The sequence below is a fragment of the Doryrhamphus excisus genome, chromosome 13 (assembly GCF_030265055.1).
Source record: "Doryrhamphus excisus isolate RoL2022-K1 chromosome 13, RoL_Dexc_1.0, whole genome shotgun sequence".
Taxonomy (NCBI): domain Eukaryota; kingdom Metazoa; phylum Chordata; class Actinopteri; order Syngnathiformes; family Syngnathidae; genus Doryrhamphus; species Doryrhamphus excisus.
In genome coordinates, this window is record NC_080478.1 from 20,477,987 (window position 1) to 20,495,818 (window position 17,832).

The 17,832-nt window shown below is 45.5% G+C and overlaps 1 protein-coding gene across 4 annotated transcripts in view; it reads right to left on the bottom strand.

The window, feature by feature from the left end:
* Positions 1 to 2,291: 2,291 nt before the first annotated feature.
* Positions 2,292 to 17,832, bottom strand: part of LOC131140179 (neuronal PAS domain-containing protein 3-like) — a 158,005-nt gene continuing 142,464 nt past the window's right edge. For 3 of the 4 annotated variants that reach the window (XM_058090365.1, XM_058090367.1, XM_058090368.1), the window contains 6 exons: positions 12,483 to 12,601; positions 12,182 to 12,375; positions 9,958 to 10,064; positions 8,376 to 8,523; positions 8,174 to 8,289; positions 2,292 to 6,070 (listed from right to left, as the gene is read on the bottom strand). In XM_058090365.1, coding sequence (XP_057946348.1) covers positions 4,563 to 6,070; positions 8,174 to 8,289; positions 8,376 to 8,523; positions 9,958 to 10,064; positions 12,182 to 12,375; positions 12,483 to 12,601 — 2,192 coding nt within the window. In that variant the 3' untranslated portion in view covers positions 2,292 to 4,562. The remainder of the gene's footprint in view (positions 6,071 to 8,173; positions 8,290 to 8,375; positions 8,524 to 9,957; positions 10,065 to 12,181; positions 12,376 to 12,482; positions 12,602 to 17,832) is intronic. The other variant, XM_058090366.1, reaches the window with a different exon arrangement.

Here is a 17,832-nt window from a genome sequence, read left to right on the forward strand (position 1 = left end):
CCCTACATGGGTACTGAATTCAAAGCGGTTAGTACTACCACTAAATAGTCGCCATCTTGGCTACGTAGTGGAAAGGAACCATGATGGATTTGTCGAAATTCTAAGTATGGAATCCTACGTTACGGAAATTCACTGGAACCAATTAACTGTGATCGGGAAAAGACTGTACGCTGTTCCTACCTGGGTACTGAATTCAAAATGGTGAGTACTACCACTCAACAGTCGCCATCTTGGCTACGTAGCGGAAAGGAACCGTGACGGATTTGTCCAAATTCACATAGCCAGGAACTAAGTATGGAATCCTACGTTACGGAAATTCACTGGAATTAGCTGTGATTGGGAAAAGACTGTACACAGTCCCTACCCGGGTACTGAATTCACAATGGTGAGTACTACCACTCAACAGTTGCCATCTTGGCTACGTAGCGGAAAGGGACCGTGATGGATTTGTCCAAATTCTAAGTACGGAATCCTATGTTACGGAAATTCACTGGAATTAGCTGCGATCGGGAAAAGACTGTACACAGTCCCTACCTGGGTACTGAATTCACAATGGTGAGTACTACCACTCAACAGTCGCCATCTTGGCTACGTAGCGGAAAGGGACCGTGACCGATTTGTCCAAATTCTAAGTACGGAATCCTATGTTACGGAAATTCACTGGAATTAGCTGCAATCGGGAAAAGACTGTACACAGTCCCTACCTGGGTACTGAATTGAAAATGGTGAGTACTACCACTCAATAGTCGCCATCTTGGCTACGTAGCGGAAAAGGACCGTGATGGATTTGTCCAAATTCTAAGTACGGAATCCTACGTTACGGAAATTCACTGGAACCAATTAACTGTGATCGGGGAAAGACTGTACACAATCCCTACCTCGGTACTGAATTCAAAATGGTGAGTACTACAACTCAGCAGTCGCCATCTTGGCTACGTAGCGGAAAGGGACCGTGACGGATTTGTCCAAATTCTAAGTACAGAATCCTACGTTACGGAAATTCACTGGAATTAGCTGTGATCGGGAAAAGACTGTACACAGTCCCTACCTGGGTACTGAATTCAAAATGGTGAGTACTACCACTCAATAGTCGCCATCTTGGCTATGTAGCGCAAAGGGACCGTGATGGATTTGTCCAAATTCTAAGTACGGAATCCTACGTTACGGAAATTCACTGGAACCAATTAACTGTGATCGGGGAAAGACTGTACACAGTCCCTACCTGGGTACTGAATTGAAAATGGTGAGTACTACCACTCAAAAGTCGCCATCTTGGCTACGTAGCGGAAAGGGACCATGATGGATTTGTCCAAATTCTAAGTACGGAATCCCATGTTATGGAAATTCACTGGAATTAGCTGCGATCGGGGAAAGACTGTACACAGTCCGTACCTGGGTACTGAATAAAAAAAATGAGTATTACCACTCAACAGTCGCTATCTTGGCTACGTAGCGGAAAGGGACCGTGACCGATTTGTCCAAATTCACATAGCCAGGAACTAAGTATGGAATCCTACGTTACGGAAATTCACTGGAATTAGCTGCGATCGGGAAAAGACTGTACACAGTCCCTACCTGGGTACTGAATTCAAAGCGGTGAGTACTACCACTAAATAGTCGCCATCTTGGCTACGTAGCCGAAAGGGACCATGATGGATTTGTCCAAATTCTAAGTACGGAATCCTATGTTACGGAAATTCACTGGAATTAGCTGCGATCGGGGAAAGACTGTACACAGTCCCTACATGGGTACTGAATTCACAATGGTGAGTACTACCACTCAATAGTCGCCATCTTGGCTACGTAGTGGAAAGGAACCATGATGGATTTGTCGAAATTCTAAGTACGGAATCCTATGTTACGGAAATTCACTGGAATTAGCTGCGATCGGGAAAAGACTGTACACAGTCCCTACCTGGGTACTGAATTAAAAAAATGAGTATTACCACTCAACAGTCGCCATCTTGGCTACGTAGCGGAAAGGGACCGTGATGGATTTGTCCAAATTCTAAGTACGGAATCCTACGTTACGGAAATTCACTGGAATTAGCTGCGATCGGGAAAAGACTGTACACAGTCCCTACCTGGGTACTGAATTCAAAATGGTGAGTACTACCACTCAAAAGGGACCGTGACGGATTCGTCCAAATTCACACAGCCAGGAACTAAGTACGCATCGGATCCAGTATACTTATTGAAGCGCACTGACGCAAGTACACAAAGCGAGCATTTGACGGACGAGCGTGAAGGTGGAGCCCGGAGGAGGAGGTGAGCTGGAGGTTCAGGTTGGTTGCGTGTGATCTATCATTCATGTGATCTCATTTAAAATGGAGTGAAATATTTAAAGTGGTCTGCTTGCTGACCTCTACCGTCTTATTACCGCACCGGGCGAGGAGGAGGACAAGGGAAGAAGACGAGGAAGATAATAAAAGAAAAGAGTGACTGGAGGCCAAAGTGGAGATAGATATTAAACACTCTCCATATCGTTCGTTTTTTTAGTCCGTCACCGCCAATCAGCGGCTGGCGGCCATGATGACATCATCGCCAGCCCCAATTATACTCCGCCTGTGTATAAAAAAAAAAAGTGTCGCCGAGTAACGAAAAGGACAAAGAGGCGGTTAAGAATGTGAAGAGAATAGTTTTATTATGAACATGGCAGCTGTAAGATGTTACAGAAAGACAGCTTGCGTCTTCTTGTGACGGGATGACAACTTAGTCAACGTAGAAAAGAACAACCGTTATAAAAATGACCTTTGTACACGTTCAGGATTGCAGCATTTTTATGATAAAACAACTCAAGAATGTCTTCTGGAAAAAAAAAAACAACAACCAAAAAAAAGTCAAAATAACCAAACAGAAGGCAGGCACTCAAAGTTAGCATCAGTTAGCGTCGTGTGTTTCTCCTCTTCTAGGAGGAAAAAAATAGAAATGTACCATAGTTTTTCTCTTTTTGACTCTTTTCATTTGCTGTATTTAGACTTTAATAACACTGTTAACATTGATTCTCATAAAAGAACCTGTAATAATTGTACAAGAAAGAACACAGACACAGTTTGTTCACAGTTAAATGATCATCATCAATGAACACGACGGACGGCAGCTGTGATTCGAGTCCTTCAAAGTTGACTTTTTACACGGAAAAAAAACACACAAAGCTTCTCGCTACATGTGGGTGTATTTCCTGGTTGCTAATGCTAACGCTAGAAAAGGCTAATGGACAAAACCAGGCGCCAATCGTTACGCTAGCGAGCTAGCTAGCTATCATCATGTGACTTTTTGTGTTTATCATATTCAACCAAGAATTAATTAGATTCGGACTTTTATTTTGAAAAGACAGACTAGTTTCAAACAAAAGACGCGGGCACGTGAAACGTTACTTTTCCAAAACAGCTACAAAAATAGATTTATATTGCGAAATGTTTTTTTGTTCTTTTCATTTCTTTAGAAAGCTTCAAAATTCCTGCTTCAACTTGCTTTATTTTGGCGGGAACCACTGAAATACACCCAATGCACACACGGGGACCTGCAAAGCATGCTGGAAAAGCACTCCCCAGCATGCTTAGCGGCGCTGAGCTTTGAGCTGGTTAGCGGAAGGCAGCTGTTAGCAACACGACAAAGCAAAGCGGAGTAGAAGTAAAACCAAAGAAGAAGAACTCTACAAATGTTTTCTTTTTTTTTTTTTGTAACTTCCTGCACGACAAACCTCCACTGATTCACGACGACGGCAGAGAGCGATGGCGGACGCAGGGCCAGCGGCACAGCAGGAGGGGGTTCGCTCGCACAGGTCCCGCCCCCAGTCCGGAAGCCCCGCCTCCGGCCTCCCCCCACACAGAGCACAGAGAAGACACGGGACACGTAGCGACGGTAACGACTGCATATAGTCAACACACACAGGAAGTGGCGACACCAAACACGACTTTTACCATCTGCAAAATTATTGTTTTGTCAAAAAATACAAATGACGCAGATTCACAGTGCACATTTTTGTGTTTTCTTTTTTTTTTTTTTTTTTTTTTGGCAAGAAGGACAGCCGCCTTTGAGCGCTCGTCCTGGTTCGGGACTGGAGTCCGCCAATGGGATGGAAGCGTGAAGAGGGCGGACTGACTTCCTCCGGGATGGCGACGAGGAGTCGGGAACTCGGGAAGCGGGAAGAAGACAGTCCGAGTCTTTGACATTCATTTGTCAACGTAGCCGCGCTAGCTCATTAGCCTCCCACGGACGCCATCTTGTCGTGGACGCGCCCCCTCACAGTCGCTAGCACCACGAGTGTGTCGTCATGTAAACTCCGAGACGGACGGCGGGACGATGAGGCATGAAGGAGTTCGACATTCGCTAGTAGCTTTTTTTTTTTTTTTTTAAAGTTTCTTCATAAACTTTTTTTTTGAAAGATTCTCCTGGCCGGCGTCTGGCGGCGACGTCTCTGCGGCCGCAGGAAGTCTTCACGTAAACCGACGGCGGGAAAAAGAAGCGAGGTTAGAAAAAGTTCAAAGTGCTACAGAACATTTCGCCGACCCTCACAGTGGAGTCCGAAAACACAGTAAGGCGGTCTCCCAGCGCTTGCGTTAGTCCTCCTTCCGCTCGGCGCCGCCCTGCGCGGCGTGGATGCCGTTGCTGTAGACAGGAAACGGCAGCGTGGAGAAAAGTCCTTCGGCCGTGGTGAAGACGTTAGCGGCGGCGGGCATCTGAGCTGACAGGGCGCCGGTGCCGCCGGCGGCGCCCGGGGAGCCGGCGAAGGGCCCGGTGGCGGCTGCGGCGGCGGCGGACATGTTCAGCCGGTGGACGTGGTGGTAGAGCATCTCCATGGGGGTCTTGGGGTCCAGGCCGAAGCTGGGACTGTCCACAAAGTTGACGGACGTGTTGGGAAGGAGATTTCCCGGCGCCATGGCCAGTGTGACGTCGGCCGGCGCGTAGCGGATGGTCCCGGCGGTGTAGACGCGCGACGACGTGCCGCTGGTGGACGCCAGCGAGGCGGTGACGCGGTGGACAAGCGGGAGCACGACGTTCCCGGCCTGCAAACGCTGCAGCGCCTCCACGTCGCCCGAGTAAAGCAGCGAGGACGAGGACGAGGAGGAGGAGGTGGGCGTCGCTTGCTGCTTGTCCCGAGGAGACGCCGACAGAGGGGGCGACAGGGGGTCGGCGGAGGACGCGCTGGAGGGCGGCGCTAGACTGGACGCGGAAGAAGGGGCGGAGCTTCCATTGAAAGAAGGCTTCCTCGCGCCTCCTCCCGCGCCGCCCTCAGTGCCAGGAGGGGTGAGGACGGCGTCGGGGATGGCCACGGCGAGGGAGCCCCCCGGCGGCGAGGGGAAGGTCTTGTGTGGTCCCGGCGGGGCGGGCTTGGCGGTCATGCTGTACGGGGATTCGTTCCGGGAGATCTCCCGGTTGGGCGGGAAGTTCCAGATGCTGCTGTCGTTGTCGAAGTTGATGGGCTCGGACATTTCCGTCTTAATCTTCAGCACCGAAGACACGGCGCTGCCGGGGGAGTCGGCGGCGGGAGAGAGCAGGTGGGAGGGGTCCTGGGAGGGGTCCGCCAATGGCGCGCCGTCTCCCATGGCGACGGGGCTGGGTGAGGCCGAGGACAGACGCAACTTCCTGCTGCGTGTTCGGTCCCACTTCTGAACTTTCCGCCTCTTCCTCCGCTTGTGGACTTTGTTCGTGGCGCCGTCTTCATCCTCCTCCTCGTCCTCCTCGTCATCATCGTCTTCCTCCTCTGAGGACGATGACTGGGAGTGATGAAGATTCATGTCCTCCGCTTCGCCGTAATGTTCCACTTTGATTTGAAGCCCGCCCACATTCGCCAGCCCCGCCAAGGCGCTCAAACTCGCTAGCTTACCCAGTTTGGCTCCCCCCCCCTCGTCCTCCTCGTGCTCCTCCCCCTCCATGTCGGAAGGCTCCGGACTGTCGTCGCTGTCGGGGCTCCCGGGGTTGCTGGAAGTGTCCCTCTCCTCCTGGCGCTTCACTTCCTGCTCAGATGAGCACTGGGATTGGCCGGAGTGCTGCTGGCACCTTCTCTCCGCCTCCGGGTCCTCGCTGCGTTCTGATTGGCTGGGCTTCCCCTCCAACTTCTCCGTGTCTGCGGAGACAAAAACACATAACGGATGTCACCATGGTGACCACGATCAGGCCATCATTCATGATGACGTGATTGACACACGGAACACCCGGCCGCCATGTTGTTCAACAAACACTCAGTTGGTGCACTTGCATACTTTGCATACTTAGCGTACTTGCACTTAAGTCTTTTGAGTGCATTCACACTAGCCACGTATACATGGACCCAAATATTCCAAATATTCCAATAGCCACGTATACATGGACCCAAATATTCCAATAGCCACGTATACATGGACCCAAATATTCCAATAGCCACGTATACATGGACCCAAATATTCCAATAGCCACGTATACATGGACCCAAATATTCCAATAGCCACGTATACATGGACCCAAATATTCCAATAGCCACGTATACATGGACCCAAATATTCCAATAGCCACGTATACATGGACCCAAATATTCCAATAGCCACGTATACATGGACCCAAATATTCCAATAGCCACGTATACATGGACCCAAATATTCCAATAGCCACGTATACATGGACCCAAATATTCCAATAGCCACGTATACATGGACCCAAATATTCCAATAGCCACGTATACATGGACCCAAATATTCCAATAGCCACGTATACATGGACCCAAATATTCCAATAGCCACGTATACATGGACCCAAATATTCCAATAGCCACGTATACATGGACCCAAATATTCCAATAGCCACGTATACATGGACCCAAATATTCCAATAGCCACGTATACATGGACCCAAATATTCCAAATATTCCAATAGCCACGTATACATGGACCCAAATATTCCAATAGCCACGTTTACATGGACCCAAATATTCCAAATATTCCAATAGCCACGTATACATGGACCCAAATATTCCAAATATTCCAATAGCCACGTATACATGGACCCAAATATTCCAAATATTCCAATAGCCACGTATACATGGACCCAAATATTCCAATAGCCACGTATACATGGACCCAAATATTCCAATAGCCACGTTTACATGGACCCAAATATTCCAAATATTCCAATAGCCACGTATACATGGACCCAAATATTCCAAATATTCCAATAGCCACGTATACATGGACCCAAATATTCCAAATATTCCAATATCCACGTATACATGGACCCAAATATTCCAATAGCCACGTATACATGGACCCAAATATTCCAATAGCCACGTATACATGGACCCAAATATTCCAAACGGAGTTATTCCGACAAGTGAAAGAAAAACTGGAGGAAGTCGGTATCATGTGATGTTGATGTTTACGTTTTACTGGGCATGCCTCATTGACTATTCTGGTTGATTATAGCGGCGCATGTAGACAAGAGATTGGAATATTCCTTTCCATGGATACCATTGTTTTCGGAAAGGTCATTGGGAAAGATTCCATTCGGAAAGAGGAAAAACTCCTCACGTAAATGTGGGCTACTGAGAAGTGCAACAAAATTCGGTACTTCAGAAGGAAAACAAAGATGAAGGCAGGAAAAAGAAGGAAAGAATAAGAAGCTTCTGTCCTCCTGTCCTGCTCATGAAGAGGCAGATGATTCCAATGTCCTCAACGGGAAGAGGAACGTCCAGCCACATGACCCTCCACTCATTTAGCTTTGAAGACCAATGGAGGCTTTGACAGGACAAAATGAACCATGAGAAGCAAAGCAGGGAAGATAAGGGAACGGAGACGGGAAAGATGAGGACGCCCGCTTGAGAGCCAGAAGAAGAAGAAGAAAGGGAGAAGGAAGAACATAGACATTTCCTCTAAGCGTGGAATGACAGTCATGGATTTTGGGATACTGTCAAAAGTCACACACTCAGGAACTAAGTGCACAGTGGACACAGTGTACTTAGTGAAGTGTGCTGACACGAGTGTTCCAACGTTTCCATATGGTGGACTTGAACACCGCTTACACACACACACACACACACACACACACACACACACACACACAGCGGTCCATATGGCAAAGCCCCGCCTCCTCGCCTCATTCTAACTGTAGCCTTGTTCAAGTTGTCATGGCAACCTGCTGGGCCGTGTCATGTTCTTCACGCAGACAGGAAGTCACCTTGGCGTCGTTGCCTCGGACTTACCCGAGTTTTCTTTGGACTCGCAGTCAGAGTCCGAAGATTCCGAGGACTCCGAGGCCTTCTCGGGAAGGTTTGGCAGCTGACCGATATCGATGGGCGTGTCCTTGTACTCTGGATTACTGCAAAGACGCAAAAACATTACGTTTTACTCTTTGAGTTGTAATAAATTTGTGACAAGTATCGACGTAATCTTTTGTCATGTGACCTGAGCACGTAGTTGACCCAGACCACATTCTTCTCGCTGGCGTTTTTGGCGTTGACGGCGATGGTGGCGCTGGACTGGATCCAGATGTAGCCGGCGTTCCTCTGGATCCAGCGGTAGTACTTGGTCACGCACTGACCCTTGTTCATCACTAACGCACATAAACACACACACACAAACACACACAAACACAAACACACACTGAATTGTAACGTTGTCATCACTTCCTGGTTGAAGGGTCTTAAAACATCATGTGACACGTCATCTTGGGAGGGCTGCAATGAATGTCTTCCCACCACAAGATGGCGCTCTGACTCTTCTGCTCAACCCCACCAAACCCTAGCATCCCCCAAACCCCTCCTCCCCACCCCCCCATGCGGCAGCTCCGCCCCCTGACGGCGTGCTAGCAATAAAGGCAGCCAAATGAAGCGCTAAATGGTTATCCGGGGCAATATGTACCGGCATTAATCAGAGAGTCGCCGCCGAGAAGCGAGCGCCGCCAAACTCAAACGTCCCTCGCCGCCGCCACCGCCGCTTAATGGCGCTTCCTGGCACGGCGGCCGCAAAGACACAAAGTGGGCTGATTTATAGAAAACGAAGGCGGCTAATTAAAAGCTATTAGAAAGTAATAGCATTGTTTAAGGCCGCCGGAATTGACTGCACTGTGGCGGCGTGGCTTGCACACGCTCAGTAGAGAGCGAGAGCGAGAGAGAGAGAGAGAGCGGGCAGGAAATTAACTTCGATGACATCATGTCACCTTGACAGTGACCTTGTTTTGTTTCTATGCCGCTGAATGCAACACACACGTGTTGAAGCTAGCATAGTGACAACTTCACTATAGAGGGTTTGTTTACGTGGCGGCGTTTCCTGTGTGTGTGTGTGTGTGTGTGTGTGTGTCGTCCATTAGCAGGCTGGCGGCGTGATGGCGGCTAATGAAGGCCGTCGAGAGAGAAGAAGAGGCGCTGCGAGCTAGCCCGAGGCACCAGCACATCAAAGACTCGCTATTCCCTTTCAGGCGCCATGCTAGCTTTCTCCTGCTGACCACTTCCTGTCCCGCCTCCAAGACGCCCGGTCTGCACCTCCGTCACCTTTGACCTGCGTGGTCATCTGGCGCTCATCGGGGACGCTACGGTCAGGTCGCTCGCTGTGTGTGACGCAGGCGCGGCAACACCAGGAAGTGGACTTCTCCAACTTTTATGTGTGACATTGAAGTGACTTTGCAACACGGACATGTTTCACCTGTGTGCACGTTGCACAGGTGCGTGCACGTACATGACAGGCCGGTGTGTGTGTTGATTAGAGGCGGTGCGGGTCCAGGGAGACGAGCTCAGCTAAAACGCCTCCAGGCTTCTCGCTCGCTCTCTCTCTCTCCCTCTCGCTCGCCCATCCTCTACCAACATGTTTGTCTTTGGTGTCTTTTGTCCAAATGTCCTCTTTGCTGCTCCAACGTTCTTCTCCTTCTTTTTGACAAATGCTAGCTAAAAGCCTGATGCTCATTGTTGTGTGTATGTTTTTAAAACATTAGTAAAGTCATTTAGAGGCGTGTCATGTTGACCGTCCAATCAGACGGTAGCAAAGTACTTACAGTCCACGTGACATTGTCTGATTCCCTCCACGTCCTCCGCATGGATGAAATGGTAGCAGCGTTTCCCTACGATGTCCACCGGCGTCAAGTCCATGTAATCGCTGATCCTGCAACGTCAGCAATACTACATTACACAGCAATACTACATGCAACACTATCGTAGTACTACCGCTGTGTTACACAATAATAGTACTACTTTACACGCGGCTACTGCTGTGGTACGACTATGTTATACACTACTACTACAGCATAACATGCTGCTACTACTAATACTACATTACACACTAATAATACTACTTTACATAGTAGTCATACGTACATTATAAACTACTACTACAGCATAACACACTGCTACAACAATGGTACACACTATTAATACTACATTACACACTAAAAATACTATTTTACATAGTACTCATACATTATACACTACTACTACTACATAAAACACTGATACAGCTATGGTACACACTACTAATACTACATTACACACTAATAATACTACTTTACATAGTACTCATACATTATACACTACTACTACAGCATAACATGCTGCTACAACTATGGTACACACTACTAATACTACATTACACACTAAAAATACTACTTTACATAGTAGTCATACATTATACACTACTATTACAACATAATATGCTGATAAAACTATAGTACACACTATTAATACTACATTACACACTAAAAATACTATTTTACATAGTACTCATATATTATACACTACTACTACAACATAATACGCTGATACAACACTATGGTACACACTATTAATACTACATTACACACTAAAAATACCATTTTACATAGTACTCATAAATTATACACTACTATTACAACATAATACAGTGATACAACTATGGTACACACTACTAATACTACATTACACACTAAAAATACTACTTTACATAGTACTCATACATTATACACTCCTATTACAATATAATACACTGATTAAACTATGGTACACGCTATTAATACTACATTACACACTAAAAATACTATTTTACATAGTACTCATACATTATACACTAGTATTACAACTATGGTACACACTATTAATACTACATTACACACAGAAAATAAAATTTTACATAATACTCATACATTATACACTACTATTACAGCATAATACGCTGATACAACTATGGTACACACTACTAATACTACACTACACACTAAAAATACTACTTTACATAGTACTCATACATTATACACTACTATTACAACATAATACACTGCTACAACTACCATACACAATACTAATTACATTATCACTCATAATTACTAATTACATTACACACTGATAATACTACTTAACATACTATTAGTACATTATACACTACTATTGTAACATAATACAATGCTACTACTATGATACACACAACTAATACTACATTACACACTGATAATACTACTAGTACATTATAAACTACTATAACATACTGCTACAACTACGTTACTAATACTACTTTACACACTACTACTACGAGATTAAATGCTACTACTGCAACATTACACGCCGCTACTACTATGTTACACACTACTAATGCATTACAGTATAGTACATTAAACACAACAACTCCTATGTCGTACTACTACTAGTTGTAGTACTAGTAGTAGTAGTAGTACGCCACAAGTGTTGGTCACGGTTGGCGCATCAGTCGGCCTTGAGCGAAGGCCTCAAAGCAAAGTTGTAGAAAAGTAAAAAAAAAAAAGTCGAATTTGTAACGAAGGCCAGGCGGCGTGGTCCAACGTCTGGCAGGAAGATAAGAGCACGGCGCGTTGCCCCCGACAACACGTTTCCTGGCTGTGATGGAGGCGGCGCTCGTCACGGGCTGCTGGCGTCCATACATTTGATCAGAAAACATCACGCTTTTTATTTCTTTGTGCTCTCTGCGAGCCTGATAGGAATCTCCGCGGTCAGCCGCTTAACTCCTGAGTGAGATGCCTATCTGTTTTATCTGGACGGCGGCGAGGAGATAGATCCATCAGAGACTCGCGGCCGGCTTACGCCACGGCATCGGCTCATGAATAAAAATGTGTGACATGCAAGACGACTGCGGCGCGCTCTGAATGCTAACGCTACGGTGGAATCTTCGCCGTCGTTTCCCTCAAACATCCGTTTGGAGCGCTAACGTTAGCTTAACCGCATGGATCGTAGCGTTAGCATGCTAACGGCAAAGAAACAGCAATAACTACCTGTACTCACCTGTTCTCGCAGTAGACGATCTTGAGGTCCATGTTGACGCGGGTGACGAACATGTGACAGTCGATGCGAACCTCGTTGAGGGTGGGCGGGGGCAGGGCGTGAGCCACCACCACCATGCCCATGATCTGATTGGGCACCGCCCGGCTGTGCGTCAACGCCATTCGGATCCGCAGACGCCCCGTCACGTGGATCACCTGCAGACCAAACAAAGTCCTCAGCAGGCGCGGATGGAAGCGCTGGGAAGCGTACCACCGAAGGCGGGTCTGAAGGAAAAACCAGTCGAGGGAAAGACACGCGTCACCTTGTATCCCGACGACTTGATGTGCACGCCTCGCTTGGTGAGCGTCGACTTCATGCGGATGAAGAAGGAACGTTCCAGGCAGTTGTCGGGAGACAGAACGTTGGGACTGCTGGACTCTACTGGAACGGAAAACAACAAAATATTTACGTTACGTAACAAGTGAAGGAAGCCAACAGGTCAAGGAAACAAACAAGTGAAGGAAGCCAACAGGTCAAGGAAACAAACAAGTGAAGGAAGCCAACAGGTCAAGGAAACAAAGAAGCTGATCAAGTGAAGGAAGCAAATGACAAAGTTTACAAAGTGAAGGAAGAAAACAAACAAAGGAAGCAAAGAAGTGAATGAAACAAAGACAGAAATCAAGTGAAGGAAGCAAGGAACAAGTTGACCAAGACAAGGAAGAAACACAAGTCAAGGAAGGAAGAAAGTAAACAAGCAAAGGAAGCGAGGAAACAAACAAGTGAAGGAAGCAAACAGGTCAAGGAAATGAAGAAGCTGATCAAGTGAAGGAGGAAAAACAAGTCCAGGATGAAGGAGTGAAGCCAAGTAAAGGAAGAAGACGAGCGAAGGAAGCAAATGAGCAAGCAAGTGAAGGAAGCAAATGACATGTTTAAAAAGTGAAGGAAGAACAACAAGCGAAGGAAGAAAACAAACAAAGGAAGCAAAGAAGTGAATGAAACAAAGAAAGAAATCAAGTGAAGGAAGCAAGGAACAAGTTGACCAAGAGAAGGAAGAAACACAAGTAAAGGAAGGAAGAAAGTAAACAAGCGAAGGAAGCAAGAAAACAAACAAGTGAAGGAAGAAACACAAATAAAGCAAGGAAGAAAGTAAACAAGCGAAGGAAGCGAGGAAACAAACAAGTGAAGGAAGCCAACAGGTCAAGGAAACGAAGACGCTGATCAAGTGAAGGAGGAAAAACAAGTCCAGGATGAAGGAGTGAAGCCAAGTAAAGGAAGAAGACGAGCGAAGGAAGCAAATAAGCAAGCAAGTGAAGGAAGCAAATGACACGTTTACAAAGTGAAGGAAGAACAACAAGTGAAGGAAGAAAACAAACGAAGGAAGCAAAGAAGTGAATGAAACAAGGAAAGAAATCAAGTGAAGGAAGCAAGAGAAGGAAGAAACACAAGTAAAGAAAGCAAGAAAACAAACAAGTGAAGGAAGAAACACAAGTAAAGGAAGGAAGAAAGTAGTGAAGGAAGGAAGAACAACAAGTGAAGGAAGAAAACAAACAAAGGAAGCAAAGAAGTGAATGAAACAAGGAAAGAAAACAAGTGGAGGAAGCAAGAGAAGGAGGAAACACAAGTAAAGGGAGCAAGCAAGTAAACAAGCAAAGGAAGCAAGAAAACAAACAAGTGAAGGAAGAAACACAAGTCAAGGAAGAAGACGAGCGAAGGAAGCAACGAAACAAACAAGTGAAGGAAGCCAACAGGTCAAGGAAACGAAGACGCTGATCAAGTGAAGGAGGAAAAACAAGGAAACAAACGAAGGAAGCAAAGAAGTGAATGAAACAAAGAAAGAAATCAAGTGAAGGAAGCAAGGAACAAGTTGACAAAGAGAAGGAAGAAACACAAGTAAAGGAAGGAAGAAAGTATATAAGCGAAGGAAGCAAGGAAACAAACAAGTGAAGGAAGAAAACAAACAAAGGAAGCAAAGAAGTGAATGAAACAAGGAAAGAAATCAAGTGGAGGAAGCAAGAGAAGGAAGAAACAAGTAAAGGAAGAAGAAGAGCGAAGGAAGCAACGAAACAAACAAGTGAAGGAAGCCAACAGGTCAAGGAAACGAAGACGCTGATCAAGTGAAGGAGGAAAAACAAGGAAACAAACGAAGGAAGCAAAGAAGTGAATGAAACAAAGAAAGAAATCAAGTGAAGGAAGCAAGGAACAAGTTGACAAAGAGAAGGAAGAAACACAAGTAAAGGAAGGAAGAAAGTATATAAGCGAAGGAAGCAAGGAAACAAACAAGTGAAGGAAGAAAACAAACAAAGGAAGCAAAGAAGTGAATGAAACAAGGAAAGAAATCAAGTGGAGGAAGCAAGAGAAGGAAGAAACAAGTAAAGGAAGAAGAAGAGCGAAGGAAGCAACGAAACAAACAAGTGAAGGAAGCCAACAGGTCAAGGAAACGAAGACGCTGATCAAGTGAAGGAGGAAAAACAAGGAAAAACAAGTAAAGGAAGAAGATGAGCGAAGGAAGCAAATGAGCAAGCAAGTGAAGGAAGAACAACAAGTGAAGGAAGAAAACAAACCAAGGAAGCAAAGAAGTGAATGAAACAAGGAAAGAAATCAAGTGAAGGAAGCAAGAGAAGGAAGAAAACAAACAAGTCAAGGAAGCAAGCAAGTAAACAAGCGAAGGAAGCAAGAAAACAAACAAGTGAAGGAAGAAACACAAGGAAAGGAAGGAAGAAAGTAAACAAGCGAAGGAAGCAAGAAAACAAACAAGTGAAGGAAGCAAGAAAACAAACAAGTGAAGGAAGCAAGAAAACAAACAAGTGAAGGAAGAAACACAAGGAAAGGAAGGAAGAAAGTAAACAAGCAAAGGAAGCAAGAAAACAAACAAGTGAAGGAAGAAACACAAGGAAAGGAAGGAAGAAAGTAAACAAGTGAAGGAAGCAAGAAAACAAACAAGTGAAGGAAGCAAGCAAGTAAACAAGTGAAGGAAGCAAGAAAACAAACAAGTGAAGGAAGCAAGAAAACAAACAAGTGAAGGAAGAAACACAAGGAAAGGAAGGAAGAAAGTAAACAAGCGAAGGAAGCAAGAAAACAAACAAGTGAAGGAAGAAACACAAGGAAAGGAAGGAAGAAAGTAAACAAGTGAAGGAAGCAAGAAAACAAACAAGTGAAGGAAGCAAGCAAGTAAACAAGTGAAGGAAGCAAGGAAACAAACAAGTGAAGGAAGAAACACAAGGAAAGGAAGCAAGCAAGTAAACAAGTGAAGGAAGCAAGAAAACAAACAAGTGAAGGAAGAAACACAAGGAAAGGAAGGAAGAAAGTAAACAAGCGAAGGAAGCAAGGAAACAAACAAGTGAAGGCAGAAACACAAGGAAAGGAAGAAAGAAAGTAAACAAGTGAAGGAAGCAAGAAAACAAACAAGTGAAGGAAGAAACACAAGGAAAGGAAGGAAGAAAGTAAACAAGCGAAGGAAGCAAGGAAACAAATAAGTGAAGGAAGCAAGAAAACAAACAAGTGAAGGAAGAAACACAAGGAAAGGAAGGAAGAAAGTAAACAAGCGAAGGAAGCAAGAAAACAAACAAGTGAAGGAAGCAAGCAAGTAAACAAGTGAAGGAAGCAAGGAAACAAACAAGTGAAGGAAGAAACACAAGGAAAGGAAGCAAGCAAGTAAACAAGTGAAGGAAGAAACACAAGGAAAGGAAGGAAGAAAGTAAACAAGCGAAGGAAGCAAGAAAACAAACAAGTGAAGGAAGCAAGCAAGTAAACAAGTGAAGGAGGAAGAAAACAAGTGAAGGAAGAAACACAAGTAAAGGAAGGAAGAAAGTAAACAAGCGAAGGAAGCAAGGAAACAAACAAGTGAAGGAAGAAACACAAGGAAAGGAAGGAAGAAAGTAAACAAGTGAAGGAAGCAAGAAAACAAACAAGTGAAGGAAGCAAGCAAGTAAACAAGTGAAGGAAGCAAGAAAACAAACAAGTGAAGGAAGCAAGAAAACAAACAAGTGAAGGAAGCAAGCAAGTAAACAAGTGAAGGAAGCAAGGAAACAAACAAGTGAAGGAAGAAACACAAGGAAAGGAAGGAAGAAAGTAAACAAGCGAAGGAAGCAAGAAAACAAACAAGTGAAGGAAGAAACACAAGGAAAGGAAGGAAGAAAGTAAACAAGCGAAGGAAGCAAGAAACCAAACAAGTGAAGGAAGCAAGAAAACAAACAAGTGAAGGAAGAAACACAAGGAAAGGAAGGAAGAAAGTAAACAAGCGAAGGAAGCAAGAAAACAAACAAGTGAAGGAAGCAAGCAAGTAAACAAGTGAAGGAAGCAAGGAAACAAACAAGTGAAGGAAGAAACACAAGGAAAGGAAGGAAGAAAGTAAACAAGCGAAGGAAGCAAGAAAACAAACAAGTGAAGGAAGCAAGAAAACAAACAAGTGAAGGAAGCAAGCAAGTAAACAAGTGAAGGAAGCAAGAAAACAAACAAGTGAAGGAAGCAAGAGAAGGAAGAAACACAAGGAAAGGAAGGAAGAAAGTAAACAAGCAAAGGAAGCAAGAAAACAAACAAGTGAAGGAAGCAAGAAAACAAACAAGTGAAGGAAGCAAGCAAGTAAACAAGTGAAGGCCTCTTAGGAGGAGTGTAACTCTCGGTGTAGCCTTCCTCCCCATCCTCCTCCTCCTCCTCCTCCTCCTCCTCTGCATGTTCTCTCGTAGGAAATCAGCGTCCGATCTGACGGAGGAATAATGATGATGGAAGGACGCAGGAAAGACGGGCGAGCGAGCGAGCGAGCGAGCGAGCGAGCGAGCGGGACCTTCTCTTTGTTACTCACTTGGAATTAATAGGATCACACACACACACACACACACACGCATGCACACGCACACACACACACGTTTACAATTAAAAAGTCCTGTGTGAATTTGTGAGAAGAAGTAAAAAGAGGAAGACGAGTGAACGCAGACCATTGGGAGAAGAGGAAGAGGAGGATGAGGAAGGGAGAGACAAAGACGCAACGAAGAGGAGGAGGAAGAGGAAGTATTTGCCATTCCGCCGGCTGCAGGTCTTGGGGGACGTGGCTCCTCCAAGACAAAGATTAGCCGCAAAGGCAGCAGGTGGCGCAGCCTGACTCTGGGAGCTAATTATCTCCATGGTGCAAACTTTGTGCTCTTTGAAGGACAAACGATTCATTAGGAGAACATCTCACCTAGGCACGTCATCTCTGGACAATACCAGCATTCCACGTGTCTACGTGACGACCGACCGCCGGGCCTCCGAGGGCCCGCTATCATTGTGAGGCTCGCTTCTGCAGGCCCATTGTGCGCCGCTGATAGCTAGCTAACATGACGGGAGACAAAAACGGCGACGGCGAGGTCGCCGCGACCTCCGTCAACCAAACGTGACACAAAGACGCAGAAGTCCTTCAAACGCCACCGCAACTTTCTTGGACAATACGCCCATACGTGACGTGATTGCTGCATCGCCATCGACGTGCTAACTTATGTAGCTGGCTGCTACAATGGCAGCTGTACACCTTCAACATGCTAACGTTGCTAGCAGCCACTTCAGTGGTTCTCTGTGATGAATAAACATAAACATGTTTTTCTATTGTATTTGTGGCTCCAGAGATTAAAAATGCTAAAATTGCTAACAGCTAGTTTAGTGGTTCTCTATGATGAATAAACATAAACATGGTTTCTATTGTA